Source organism: Engystomops pustulosus, chromosome 1, assembly GCF_040894005.1.
Source record: "Engystomops pustulosus chromosome 1, aEngPut4.maternal, whole genome shotgun sequence".
In the NCBI taxonomy this organism is placed as follows: Eukaryota; Metazoa; Chordata; class Amphibia; order Anura; family Leptodactylidae; genus Engystomops; species Engystomops pustulosus.
This window is the reverse complement of record NC_092411.1, coordinates 166,935,876-166,951,125: the sequence shown is the minus strand read 5'-3', so window position 1 is coordinate 166,951,125 and position 15,250 is coordinate 166,935,876. Positions and strand designations below refer to the sequence as shown.

Below are 15,250 nucleotides of genomic sequence, written 5' to 3'. Positions count from 1 at the left end.
CCAGCAATTGATGTTTCCCCCCCTCCAAGCAATTGATGTCTCCCACAAATTCCCCACAGAGATGAATGCTCCCATGTCACCCCTGAGGAACAGATGTGCCCCTCAGCAATGGATGTCCCCCCACTAGCCCCTCCCAGCAATTTAAGTTGCCTTTAGCCCTACGACCAGCAATGGATATGCCCCATAGACCCTCAGCAATTGATATGCCATCCTCTCAGCAATTGATGTGTCCCACAAACCCCCAGAAATTAATGTTCCCATTATCTCCCAAGCAATGGATGTCATTTACAACCTCCCTCGCTTCCCAAAATTAATATTCCGCACTAGCCCTCATTAACGGATGCCCCCCCCCCCCAACAATGGATGTTCCCCAACCAGCCCCTCTCAGCAATTTAAGTTGCACTTAGCCCTACAACCAGCAATGGATGTGCCCCATAGACCCTCAGCAATTGTTATGCCCCCCCCACTCAGCAATTGATGTCTCCCACAAACTTCCCAGAAATTAATGTTACCATTATCTCCCAAGCAATGTATGACATCCACAGCCTCCCCTGCTTCCCGAAATTAATATTCCCCCCTAGCCCACATTAAGGGATGCCCCACAGCAACAGATGTTCCCCAACCAGCCTCTCTCAGCAATTGATGTTGCTCCCAGCCCCACCCCCAGCTATTGATATCCCCCACAAACCCCCAGAAATTAATATTCCCATTAGCTCCCCAATAATGGATTCCCCCCAGCAATGGATATCACCCCCCCCCCACATAAATTAATATTCCATCCCCCTCCCTCCCACAGAGTAATGGTCCATACACCCACATAAATTAAATTTATGTCCCCATAGCTATCCAGCGAATGATGCCCCCAGTCATTTCCCCAGCACCTGTCCCCGAGCAAATTGAGGCCCCCCTAGCTACTACCTACTTAGTGAATAAAAAAAACCCCAATAACTTAAAGAGGACCTGTCACCCCATTTATTGGCACTAGGAGCTGGTTACTAAAGTAAGCAGCTCCTAGTGCTTGATCAAACGCCGCAGTGTTAGAGTGATAGCGTTACCGGAAACCTCCGGTAACGCTATCAAACACTGCAGCGGTTTATAGTGTAATCATCGGACACGAAGGAGACACGGGGGGAGACGAAGGAAACAACACAACAGAGAAAAAAAAGGACAAAGGAGACTTAGGTCAATCAGGGATATTTAACCGCAGCTCTGTACAATTGTCTGACGACCATATAACACTTTTGAATAAAGGTATGAAGTATGGACAAATTCCAAACCTATATAGACATTAATAAGTATGTGAGAAGCATCAATTTGAAAAAATACTTTATTAATAAAAATCCAATCAATGTAAATAATAATACTAGCTATACAGGATTAAGGAATAAATCAGATTTTATTCCACCACCTATGGGAAATAATGAGTGCATTGATACATTCAAAAGACTAGTATTGAGGGACTTTGAAAATTTAAAAAGAGAAAACTGGAAGGATAATCTAACGAATGGTGAAAGAATGGCACTAAAAGAACTGAGAGAGAACAAAAATATAATTATCAAAAATGCTGATAAAGGGGGGGGGGGATAGTTCTACTTAATAAGATAGATTATGATAAAGAAATGTACAGACAACTAAGTGACAATCAAACATACAATAAATTGAAGGGTGACCCTACAAATAAATAGAAAAAAAGACCTCACTAAGCTTTTGGAATGGGGTAAAGAGCAAGGGATCATCAACGACAGGGAATTTGCCTATTTAAATATACAAGTTCCGAGGATACCAGTAATATATTATTTGCCTAAAATGCATAAAGACCCTATAAATCCTCCGGGGCGTCCCATAGTATCGGGGATTAACTCCGTCACCTGCCGTTTAGGTGAATATGTGGATATACACCTTCAACCATTGGTGAGAAAAATGAAATCTTACCTTAGGGACTCACAACACCTGTTGGATATCTTGAAAAATGTAAATGTGGGGTTCGACAATGATATTCTATTATGTACGTGTGATGTATCTTCACTGTATACATCTATTCCCCAAAAATTAGGAGTTAGGGCTATAAAAACAAAACTGGAAGGAATTATGGAGATCGACTGGTAAAAGAGATTTTTTTTTTGCTAGAAGGAATAAAATTTAGTTTGGAGCACAATTATTTTTGGTTCGATGAGGGCTTCTATGTACAGGTTGGCGGAACGGCCATGGGGGCCAAATTTGCTCCGTCGTTTGCCAACCTGTACATGGAAAAATGGGAAGAGGAATTTATTTTTAATGAGGAAAATGAATTTAGGGATAATATTGTTTTATACAATCGATATATTGATGATTGCATTATAATATGGAAGGGTACGCACAAGAAACTTGGGGAGTTTATGAGATATATAAATATAAATGAATATAATTTGAAATTTACACATGATAAAAATTCAGAGAGTATACACTTTTTAGATCTAGAGTTATTTCGTGAAGGAGACACAATTAAAAGTAGAAACTATTTCAAACCTATAGACGTAAATAGTTTTATTCAATTTGATAGCTGTCACCATAAACCTTGGATAAAAAATATTCCTAGGGGTCAGATGAAAAGGATTGAAAAGAACTGCACCAACGATCAAGATAAAATAATCCAAACAGGAATTATAAAAGATAGGTTTAGAGAAAGGGGTTACCCGGAGGACTTATTTTTAGAAAAAGAACCTGTAAAACGGCTACTGGAAGACGGTAAAATCAACCCCCCATTTATCACCAGCTATTCTAAAGAAGCACTGAGGGTTAAGTCTATCTTACAGAAATATTGGCATATAATAAAGAGTGACCCAGTGATAGGGGCACATCTTTCAGAAAGACCACGGACGGTATTCCGTAAAGCTCCTTCATTAAAGGATATGTTAACCAATAGTTATATAAGGAACGAAAAAGATACATTTAATAATACGGTAAACAATTTCTTTGTGCACTGTGGTAGGTGTAAGGCATGTAAGGAAACAAGATCGCACATTAGAACACAGGGAGACACTCCTAAGGTGAATGGATGTGAAATCACACTGAAAAGCAACATGAATTGCGATACAACCAATGTAGTGTACCTGATGGTTTGTCCGTGCAATAAAGGTTATGTAGGGAGAACAGGTCGCAAGTTAAAAACAAGAATTGCGGAACATTGCCGCAATATAAGAAAAGGGGTGAGTAGTCACAGTGTGTCTGCACATTTTAAGAGAGTACACAATTCAAACCCGAACGGGATGCGTTTTTGGGCAATAGAGAAAATTAAAGCACATTGGCGAGGGGAACATATTAATATCAAGCTAAGTAGAAAGGAGGGATTCTGGATACACAAATTGGGAACACTTACACCAGGGGGGTTGAATATAGACTTTGAACTTAAATGTTTTTAAAGGAAGGTTGACATTGTCCACTGACAAGTTTGGAGATAATAGGATTGTCAATGTTCTGTATGTTTCCATATTCTTCAGAGGTATACATAGGGTTGGCATTTTGACAGTGCAGTGGAGCTGTGTTCTCTGCCCCTGTGTATTAGGGAGAGATGAAGACCCAATGGAATTGACCTGTGGCAGTGCGGTGGAGCTGTGTTCTCTGCCCCTGTACATTAGGGAGAGAGGAAAGCTCAACAGGATTAGATGTACTATTGTATGGGTGCAATAAAATTTGGATATATACATCCTTCTAATTACATTTTTATAACGATGAAATATGATGCAAATAAAATAGGACTCCCTGTCGGATTGATACACAGGTACCAAGTCCCAAATTATAAATTGGAAATTTAGGCGCTGTAGGTGTCGTAGACAAGTAAGACAATAGGTGTGTCGCCTGCGGGGCTGAGGATTAGATGGTGTGAATCCCCTACCATAGATTAGGATTGGCTAATATGGAAAATGGTGCATTGTGGTCTATGAATAAAATGAATAGAGTGGATAAACAATGTATGGTTGAGGAATTACTTTTATAAAGAGTAATGCACAAAAAATTAAAGTGAAAGTAAATATGTATAGGAACGAATAAATTGCAAATATATATGTATAAATGTTTCTCAGTGTAAGTTGAACTATTAGAGTATATGTTGGGTTTAAAGAGTAATTGGGACTGGACGCTAGCAACGCCCCAGAAGAAGCCAAACCGGGCGAAACCCAGGGTCGGGCGAGAACGTGCAGCTGGCGTCCCATATTGGAGTTTTATATGCGCATTTTTATCGCTCTTTTGTGAGTATGTTTTTAATCTAAATAAATCCTGAGTGTAAACTGTACTACGCAATCTGCGGGTGAATTTCTTCCAGTGATCTACCGCAACATATGTTGCATACGGAGGAGGTCACAGGAAAAACGCAGGAGTGTTGGTCTGAATAGCGGTATATTCTTATCGGAGGATTCAGGAATTTGTGCTGGAGGAGTGTGAACTGCTCTATTTTGACATATTGGAAGAGAAGGACACACGGAAGCAAGGGAATCGGGAGCTCCGGTCAGAACTTATTTTCTATAATCATCGGACAGCTTGCAAAGCTGCCTCTACCCCGGATCGCCCCGCTCGCTCCATAGGCCGGCATTGACTGCCGCGCGCTAGGCGGCAGTCACCGCCCCTAGTCACGCCCCAACCCCGCCCCCTCATGAATACGTCGGACAGCTTTGCGAGCTGTCCGACAATTACACTATACCCTGCCGCAGTGTTAGATAGCATTACCGGAGGTTTCCGGTAATGCTATCACTCTAACACTGCGGCGTTTGTTCAAGCACTAGGAGCTGCTTACTTTAGTAAGCAGTTCCTAGTGCCGATAAATGGGGTGACAGGTCCTCTTTAATGTTCACCTATTTTCCTGTCTTCCTCTCTTGCCTCTCTCCTCGCTGTTCGGGATTGACACTGTGACGTCATCACACCGCTTCTCCGGCTCCTAGCACTGTAGTTAGCTGGTAGAAGCAGGAGACCCGGTTTAATGATGTCATCATGTCTCAAGCAATTTGTAGTGAAGGACGGAGCTCCACTGCAGTACTCGCCTCTATCTGCGTCCGGAATGGACACGGAAAGAAGTGAGAGTGGGGAGAGGACTCGGACAGTGGGACAAGAGTCCAGCTGATCCAGGGCTGGAGCCCCTGATCTTTTAGCCTAGCGATGCCCCTGATATATACCTATCTAAATATATAGCTGAATACAAAAACTTGTATAAATATGACAGATATAACGTTTGCTCGTTGTCTAGGGGGGGGACATGCTCGTTGTCTAGGGGGGGGGACATGCTCGTTGTCTAGGGGGGGACATGCTCGTTGTCTAGGGGAAGACATGCTCGTTGTCTGGGGGGGGCATGCTCGTTGTCTAGGGGAGGACATGCTCATTGTCTAGGGGAGACATGCTCGTTGTCTAGGGGGGGGACATGCTCGTTGTCTAGGGGGAGTGGAATATGCCCCCCAATTATATACATAAATATACATTGGTGCCAGTGGATGCGTTGGAGGTATGAGCAGTGGCGTGGCCAGGATGTGTGGTTAGGGGGTGTGGCTAGGGTGTGGCTTCTGTGGGTAAAAACATTTTGTCCCTCTTTCTCCTCCACAAAAGTTGGGAGGTATGCAAATATGCTGAAGTGAACACTTCATAGAACTTGTATTGCAAACACGTGCTCAGGATGCACCTCGTAACCGCAGCAGCTATGGCGTGCCAGTGCTGTCACCTTTAGTGCACCAACGGAGTTTACAGGAGGAAGCCGCTGGGACCTGTTAGCTGGTACTGGGTGGCTTCCTCTCAAAGAATGAAGATGTCCCAAAGTGTCATTATTAATCTAGTCACAGAAACCGATAGAATTTGCTGAATGAGAGTGCAGTTATTAAGATTAATATCGTCCCATGGTTGGTTATAAAATCGTGACACACTGCCCTGACCTGTTAACAAGATAACTTCTACTAGAACACGGCTTAAAGAAGATAGCTTTGTAATAAAGGAAGTCATCCCTTCTATGGTTATAAGACTTTCTGTATAGCTTTTAACCAAGGCCCCCGAGCCGCCAGGCGGCGCTGTGCGTTGCTACTTTAGAAAGTCCTATTTTTCCGGTTTGTGGTAGACTCTGTGCTCTGGATTGTTGTGAGAAAAGTCCCTAGCAGGCCTCGCTTCAATCACCGCCCCCTCTCTGCTCAAATGTCAAATATGGCGGCATTTTGGTTGTCTCGGTGACTGTTTATCGTACTTGATAAGGATGCTCAAGAATACTGGTTACTTCCGAGGACTACAGTGCCCGTTCCGAGACAGTTGCTTTCGTCCGCACTGTCTCTTCAAGCATGGTGGTAGAGGTATCGTGACTGCGGGCAGTGAAAAGGCTCGAAATGGGACGGGTGAGTTTTCCTTCTCTTGTAATGACAGCATTGTTATTGTTTGGTTTGCACATGCTTGCCCCGGTTTGTATGGTGTTTTGCATGCTTGTGTGGGTGGCATTTCCGTTTATTCGTACATACGTGGGAATTACAACGTTTTGATTAATGTCTGCATTTGATGAAAGTCATTGCTTGTGAATAGGTTGGCCCAGGTTCATTAATTTTATTTTCTTCAGGTTCTGCTTTGAGACGGATTTATGCATTCTACATACCAAAAATGTTTCTTTGTGTCTCCTGTGTTATGTCATATCATCTTTATGTGGTGAAGTATGTTTCAGGAACAGAAGCTAGTGTCCTTGTTATTGGGGAAGTCCTAATTCTTGGAGCTTGTCAGTTTCAGAAGTGGGCCCCCTGTAATCTGTACTGCTAGTTTTGAGTGGATGTTACTGTCCCGCAGAAAGGCTATAAGCTTAGATGGCAAACCCCGAGCTGCTTTTAGATGTGGTTTGTTTGCAGTGTTTAATACGTTTCACTATACATTTTTTTTTTTTTTTTTTAATTTATTTTTTTATTTTTAACTTTCCAGTATAGATGTATATTTTGAGCGGGCTGTTGTGTTTGAGCGGAGTCTACTGAGTCGCTTGGGTAGTTGCGTCTACCCGATATAGTTGTGGGTGTGTATATAGTACAAGAGGGGGGATGGGCTGGCTATATACCCCTTAAGGACGCAGGGTATTTCAGCTCATTTCTTGCTCTCCATCTTCAAAAATCCATAACTTTTTCATTTTTCCGTGTACAGAGCTGTGTGAGGGCTTATTTTGTGCGTAGAAAAAATTTACTTTCCTGTGATGTAATTTATTATTTACATGTAGTGGGAAGCCGGAAAAATTGAAAAAAAAAATGCATATGCATGTTCTTGTGGGCTCAGATTTTACGACTTTCACTTTTCGCTCAAAACAACACCTCTACTTTATTCTTTGGTTCGGTACAATCGTGTTGATACCAAATTTATACAGGTTTGAATTCATTTAAAAAAAAAAAAACGGATGTGTAAAAAAAATTTGCCATCTTCTGACGCTATTAACCTTTTCATACTTTGGTGTACGGAGCTGTTTTCATTGCTACCATTTTGAGGAATGTGCAACATTTTGATAATTATTTATTAAATTTTTTTTATGTCATGTAAAAAGGTGTAAAAGTCGCGTTTTGGACATTTGAGGCACCATTTGCCATTCTGGAGGTCACCGCCGTCCATAACCGTTTTATATTTTGATAGATCGGGCATTCTGGGACGCAGCGATACCTAATGTGATTTTTTTTTTTTTATTTTTTACTGTTTATTATGTTTTATATCAGTTCTAGGGAAAGGGGGGCGATCTGAACTTTTAATATTTTATAAATTTTTTTTTTTACATTTTGAAATGAGGCTATATGGCACGGCTACTCCACGCCCCTTCTACCCAAAAGCTGCCCGCTCTCGTCCGAAAAACCTGCTGTCAGCGCATGCGCAGAACAGCAGGCCCGCGTCTGTGTGGTCACTGCTCCGGAGCTGCGCAGACACAGGCAGCTGTTCTGCGCAGACAGCAGGTTTGTTGGACGATGGCGCGCAGCCACGTGGAGCTGTGCGCTGAAGATTTCTGGTAGAAGGAACAAAGAGGCTACTGGGGCGTGGAGTAGCCGCGCCATGTAGCCTCAGCTCCGGCTACTCTACGCTCCAGTAGCCGCTTTACAGAAAATTTACATATTCTGATAATAAAAGTTATAAAAAAATAAAGCACGAGGGCGTGAGGATTAACCCTTAAAATGCTAAATGAACATATTACTGACAAAATTGAACTACATGCGGTCCCCTACTTAAGAACACCCGACTTACAGACGACCCCTAGTTACAAACGGACTCCTGGTAATTGCTAATTTACTGTACTTTAGCCCCAGATTACAATAAACGGCAATAACAGTTACTATTGGTGTCTGTCATTAAGCTTTATTATTAATCCTGGTTCTTATGACAATCCAACATTTTTAAAATCCAATTGTCACAGACTCCAAAAAAACTTGTCTGAACTTGCAATTATAAAATATACAGTTCTGACTTGCATACAAATTCAACTTAAGAAGTCCCTATACTATCCACAAAATGAATACCAATAATAGCATACAGGACCACAGTAATAAAGTCAAAATACATGAAACAATAGAATAAAATCTTCAATCTTTATTTCCACAAAGCAATCAAAAAGGACAAAACAATTTAAAATCGTCACCTAAAATACACAAAAACAAACACACAAAAGCGGTGGTGGTCAATGAATAATGTATTCGCCTCAATAAGTATAGAGATAAATCTTGAGAGCACAAGATAAATGTATATATGTGTACTGGAACCCTACAGTAACTTTGCCCAAAAAAGGCGTTATATGCATAGGTATATGCATGAGTTAGTCTCATGTCGGAGTCCATGTAATGAGCCATACTTCTGTATGTTCGACAGGGGATTTCTTGGGGGGGGGGGCGGAGGGGGGGCCCCTGTATCTCATACATCCCCTTCTATATTGTAGCTTCTTCTCTCGCCTAGGAAAAAAGGGAGAAAGAGAAGAAAAAGGAGGAAAGGAAGGATGATAAATCCAAACCCAAAACTCCTCAAACTAAAAGATACTTTAAAGGCAAGTGTCTATTCATGTACATAGGTATTTGTGTGTAATAAAAAAATATATATATATTTTACACACACACACACACACACACACACACACACACACACACACACACACACACACACACACACACACACACACACACACACACACACACACACACACACACACACACACACACGTCCTATTCCATTCCCCTGGGAAAGAACACACCTGCTTTCTTACTCATGGATTTAGAATGTGGTGAGGGAAATCTCATATCTTTGGACAACAGGATGTCAACCCCCTTTTACTATGGGAAACTCCCAAGGGCCAGTTATCTAGAGACACTTCACACCTCTATCCCAGGATGGCAATCCAGGATCTCTGTTATTCCTACCTTAAAGGAAACCTACCAGTTCAAATGGTAGGGGTAAGATACCGAGCAGCAGCTCAGGGTGAGCTGGTGCCGGAGCTTACTTTCGTTAGTGTTATTAACTGCTCTATTGCGGTTTAAACACTTTTTAAAGTTTATAGCTGTAGCTGCTTCGGTGGTGCGTGCACACGACCATGTGCGCGCCTACATAGGAAGTACCGGAGACGTCGCACGGTCACGGGCAGCGCCGAAGCAGCTTCAGCTATAAACTTTAAAAAGTGTTTAAACCGTGATACAGCGGTTAATAACACTAACGAAAGTAAGCTTCGGCACCAGCTCACCCTGAGCTGGTGCTCGGTATTTACAGCTTACCCCTACCACTCGAACTGGTAGGTTTCCTTTAAGGGCTGCTGGATGGGTGACTAAATACACATCCTGTATTGGATATACAGGACAGTAAGGGTTATACATCTGTTGTCCACCATCTTGGGGGAAGGGACAGAGCAGAGACGTATAAGGGGATGGTAGTTGAGGATAAGTAAGGAAGAAATCTTCCCTGGACACCAGCTAGCAAGGGAGAGGGAATCTGAGAGGATCACCACAGAGAAGACTCCATAACATCTTCCAGAGTTTGCCGAGTACCTGTAGAACTCCTTTTTAACCTGTAAATCTGTCCCCCTATTAATCCCTGTTAACCTCCCCTAACCCATCTCTGTTACCCTATTTCTCCTGTTAATCCATCTCTAAATTTCCCTGTTCCTCCTCCAATCTCTAATAGTAGGGATAGTTAAGTGTGTGTGTGTGTGTGTGTGTGTGTGTGTGTGTGTGTGTGTGTGTGTGTGTGTGTGTGTGCGCATTGTGGGTTGGGTTTTGTAGGTACTGTGTTTAACATTGCATACTATTAGTGTGTTAATAAATATTTCTAGTATTAACCCTGAGTGTGGTAAATTATAGTGTACAGCACAGAAACAGAAGATGTAGAATATTGTAAATGGAGCAAGGTAGTGATATTAATCATTATACTGCATAATAAAGTATAGAACTCCAGTGTCCTTTTACAGATACAACTTGTGCTTTAAGAAACCAATATGTAAGGACCGTGTAGATAACTTCATGCGTGAAGAAAAGACAACTTTTATGGATGAACTAAGATCCACGCTCCAGTCCGAAGAAAAAAAGCACAGTTGCATCCCCTCTTGTCTGAGGGACAAAGCACCAAGAGATTCAAAGCACCTGAATCCATTCAGGAGGTGGATTCGGATCAGGACGATGATTTCTGTTCCTACCAAGAGGGAGAGGAGGAACAGATCTTAGAAGTCCAAGAGAAAAATCAGAATCTACACTCACCGGCCACTTTATTAGGTACACCATGCTAGTAACGGGTTGGACCCCTTTTGCCTTCAGAACTGCCTCAATTCTTCGTGGCATAGATTCAACAAGGTGCTGAGAGATCTCCTCAGAGATTTTGGTCCATATTGACATGATTGCATCACACAGTTGCCGCAGATTTGTCGGCTGCACATCCATGATGCGAATCTCCCGTTCCACCACATCCCAAAGATGCTCTATTGGATTGAGATCTGGTGACTGTGGAGGCCATTTGAGTACAGTGAACTCATTGTCATGTTCAAGAAAGCAGTCTGAGATGATTCCAGCTTTATGACATGGCGCATTATCCTGCTGAAAGTAGCCATCAAATGTTGGGTACATTGTGGTGATAAAGGGATGGACATGGTCAGCAACAATACTCAGGTAGGCTGTGGCGTTGCAGCGATGCTCAATTGGTACCAAGGGGCCCAAAGAGTGCCAAGAAAATATTCCCCAACACCATGACACCACCACCACCAGTTTGAACCGTTGATACAAGGCAGGATGGATCCATGCTTTCATGTTCTTCAAATTCTGATCCTACCATCCGAATGTCGCAGCAGAAATCGAGACTCATCAGACCAGGCAACGTTTTTCCAATCTTCTACTGTCCAATTTCGATGAGCTTGTGCAAATTGTAGCCTCAGTTTCCTGTTCTTAGCTGAAAGGAGTGGCACCCGGTGTGGTCTTCTGCTGCTGTAGTCCATCTGCCTCAAAGTTCGACGTACTGTGCGTTCAGAGATGCTCTTCTGCCTACCTTGGTTGTAACGGGTGGCAATTTGAGTCACTGTTGCCTTTCTATCTTCTCGAACCAGTCTGCCCATTCTCCTCTGACCTCTGGCATCAACAAGGCATTTCCGCCCACAGACCTGCAGCTCACTGGATGTTTTTTCTTTTTCGGACCATTCTCTGTAAAACCTAGAGATCAGCAGTTTCTGAAATATTCAGACCAGCCTTTCTGGCACCAACAACCATGCCACGTTCAAAGGCACTCAAATCACCTTTCTTCCCCATACTGATGCTCAGTTTGAACTGCAGGAGATTGTCTTGACCATGTCTACATGCCTAAATACACTGAGTTGCCGCCATGTGATTGACTGATTAGAAATGAAATGTTAACGAGCAGTTGGACAGGTGTACCTAATAAAGTGGCCGGTGAGTGTAGATTTCTCTCTAGATAACTTGGAGACTCTGCTAAAAACTTTGAAAGAAACTATGGATTTAGAGGATCCGATAAAAACTAAATCGGTACTGGACGAGCTCTTTGGCGGTTTGAGGGCGAAAAAGAGAAGGGTCTTTCCGGCAAATGTGCTGGAGGATCTTTTTAAGCAATAATGGGATGAGCCGGAAAAGAGGATATCTGTAGCTAAGGAATTCCGAAATCGACTAATATTTGATGAGGAATAATCAAAGTCATGGAATTCAATCCCAAAAGTTGACGTCAAAGTCATGAAAGTAGTAAAGAAAACCGACCTACCTTTCCAAGATGCGACCCAACTTAGAGATCCTATGGACCGAAAATCGGATAGCATTTTGGAAAAACCTGGGAATCAGCAATGCTTAATTTGAAAGCCAATGTTGCAACTACCTCGATTGCTAGGACCATGATGTGTTGGTTAAATGGTCTGGAAAATTAGATCATCATTGGAGCCTCAAAGGAAAAACTTCTAGAGTGCCTTCCTCTAAAGTGTTGAAATCAGCCACCACTTTCATCGCAGACGCCTCAGGTGAATGTGTCCGGTTTTTGGCGAAAGAAGGAGCCCTCTCCAATGTAGCCTGAAGGGCTCTTTGGTTGAAACAGTGGTCAGGAGACTTCAGATCAAAGTCTAACCTATGTGGCATACCCTTCACAGGCGAATTCCTATTCCTTACCTGGACGATCTTCTTCTAGTACCCACCTCAAAAGAAGAAATGACCTCACAAAGGAACCCAACCATAGCAGTCTTAGAAAAACTGGGTTGGATCATAAATCACGAAAAATCAAACCTTCAACCCAACACCAGGCTAAAATTCCTAGGAATTCTTCTGAACTCTGTACATCAATCTTCTATCCTAGCAGAAGGAAAATCTCTGAACCTAATATCTCAGGTAACATTGTTCCAGAAAAGACCATATTGTTCAGTCAGGGAAGCTGAGACTCCTGGGACTTCTCACAGCCTGTACAGCATGTATCTCTTGGTCTCAAAATCACACAAGAGACCTTCAAAACTGGATCCTTATGGCTTGGGACAGAAATATAAATCAACTAGAGAGGAAAATAAAGATTCCCCTCTACGTCAAGAATTCCCTGAACTGGTGGAACATACCAGAGAACTTAACCAGAGGCCTAATGTGGAACAACTGGCCGGTAACAACTGTCCTGACTGATGTGAGCAGGACAGGTTGGGGTGCAAAGCTACCAGGGAAACTGGTCCAAGGTCAATGGTCCCAAGCAGAAGAAAGGTCTTCGAACTACAAAGAATTGAAGGCGGTCTGCAAAACCCTTAAAACCTTCTCCGTACAACTCCGGGGGAAAAATCTAAAAAAAAAATTTCAGACAACACAGCTACAATTGGCTACCCCAGCAGTTCATCTAAAAGGGTCAGAGAACAAAGAGGCAGACTTTCTAGGCAGACATACCCTGGATCCCCACGATTGATGTCTAACAAAAAGATGGCGAACCCCTCTAATAGACCTATTTGCTACCAAAGAGAACAAGAAGGTTGACCATTATTTTTCTCTTCAGAAGACCAGTCGTGACTAACTGTTGGACGCCTTCAGCCACAGCTGGCAGGCGAAACTGGCCTATGCATTCTCTCCTTTCCAGTTAATTCCAAGGACAGTACATAAGGTAAGGCAGGAAGATCTCAAGGTCATCTTAATAATGTCCCTTTGGCCAAAGAAAAGCTGGGTTCCAGCACTAAGGAACATGGCTTTGGAAGACCCAATCCTTCTACCTCAGAGGAAGGATCTTTTATATCAAGGAGCAGTCTGCCACCCCAACCCAGAATTATTCCAACTGTCTGCATGGATCCTGAGAAGCAGATGCTGAGAGCCAAAGGTCTGTCAGATAAAGTCATCTCTACACTACAGGCAAGTAGGAAACCGGTGACTTCAGCTATCTAATTAAAAATCTGGAAAAAAGATTTTCTCTCTTTTGCCATCCTGGAATTCCTAACCTGTCTTCTCCTAACATACAGCAGATCCTGGAATTCCTACAAGCTGGTCTGTCGAAAGGCCTAAAGACCAGCACACTAAAAGTCCATGTCTCAGCCCTCAGTGTCTATTTTGACGTCTCATTGGCTGAACATAGGGAGGTAAAAAGATTCTTAAAAGCATCCGCCAGACTTGGACCTAACATTCCCAAAAAGTCTCTACCTTGGGAATTATCAATACAGGCGGTCCCCTACTTAAGAACACCCGATTTACATACGACCCCTAGTTACAAACGGACCACTGGATATTGGTAATTTATTGTGCTTTAGTCCTAGGCTACAATAATCAGCTGTAACAGTTATCACAGGTGTATGTAATGAAGATTTATTGTTAATCCTGGTTCTTATGACAACCCAACATTTTTAAAATTTAATTGTCACAGAGACCAAAAAAGTCCTGGCTGGGATTACAATGATAAAATATACAGTTCCGATTTACATACAAACTCAACCTAAGAACAAACCTACAGACCCTATCTTGTATGTAACCCGGGGACTGCCTGTAATCTTGAACGGTCTTAAGTAAGAACCCTTTGAACCCTTAGAAAGATCAAGTGTTAGGAATATTACATTTAAAACTGCCTTTCTTGAAACCATTCCAACAGCCAAGAGACTAGTTGAAATCCGAGCACTATCTAAAAATCTGAGGACAGGATCTCTGATGCTTGATCCCAGTTTCCTTCCGAAAGTAACAACAGACATTCCCTTTAGTCAAGAAATTATTCTCCCCTCTTTCTGCCAGAATCCAAAAACACCAGGGGAAGTCAGCTGGCATACATTAGAGGTGAGGAGAATAGTCCTGCACTGGATATAACAAATAGTTGACGGAAAAACCTCAAGCATTTATTCAATTCCAGGGAAAAAATAGAGGGAAGAAGGCATCAAAAATCACCATTGCACGTTAAATTTAACAGACTATCCAGGAGTGCCACATCCTTCAGAACCTAGAAGCACCAACAAATCTCAGAGTCCACTCCACCAGGGCAGTAACCACCTCCTAGGTGGAAAGAGCTGGATCATCTTTGGAACAAATCTGCAAGGCTGCAACCTGGTACAGTACTAGAACTTTCGCCAAACACTAGACTGGACTTGCACTCTGCCAGAGACTTGTCATTTTGTAGAAAAATTCTACAGGCAGTACGCCCTCCCTAAAATTTCCTAATCTGGTACATCTCCAGGTGGGTTGTCATGGAAAGCGAGAATTATACTCACCGGTAATTTGTTTTCCATTTAGCCCACATGATGGACTGGAATTTTTTCCCAACCCTTAAAATCATTACTGTATGGTTTGTTGTGTATGAATTAACATATTAATAAACCTCTTGCATCTTTGTTGGTGTAGTTATTTAGTAGACACTGGAGAGGAAT

The 15,250-nt window shown here is 42.5% G+C and overlaps 1 protein-coding gene across 5 annotated transcripts in view; it reads left to right on the top strand.

Annotated features, from left to right (window-relative positions):
- Window positions 1-6,056: 6,056 nt before the first annotated feature.
- Window positions 6,057-15,250, top strand: part of REXO1 (RNA exonuclease 1 homolog) — a 559,659-nt gene continuing 550,465 nt past the window's right edge. For 3 of the 5 annotated variants that reach the window (XM_072113796.1, XM_072113777.1, XM_072113787.1), the window contains exon 1: window positions 6,057-6,332. In XM_072113796.1, coding sequence (XP_071969897.1) covers window positions 6,197-6,332 — 136 coding nt within the window. In that variant the 5' untranslated portion in view covers window positions 6,057-6,196. The remainder of the gene's footprint in view (window positions 6,333-15,250) is intronic. The other 2 variants (XM_072113768.1, XM_072113759.1) reach the window with 1 other exon arrangement.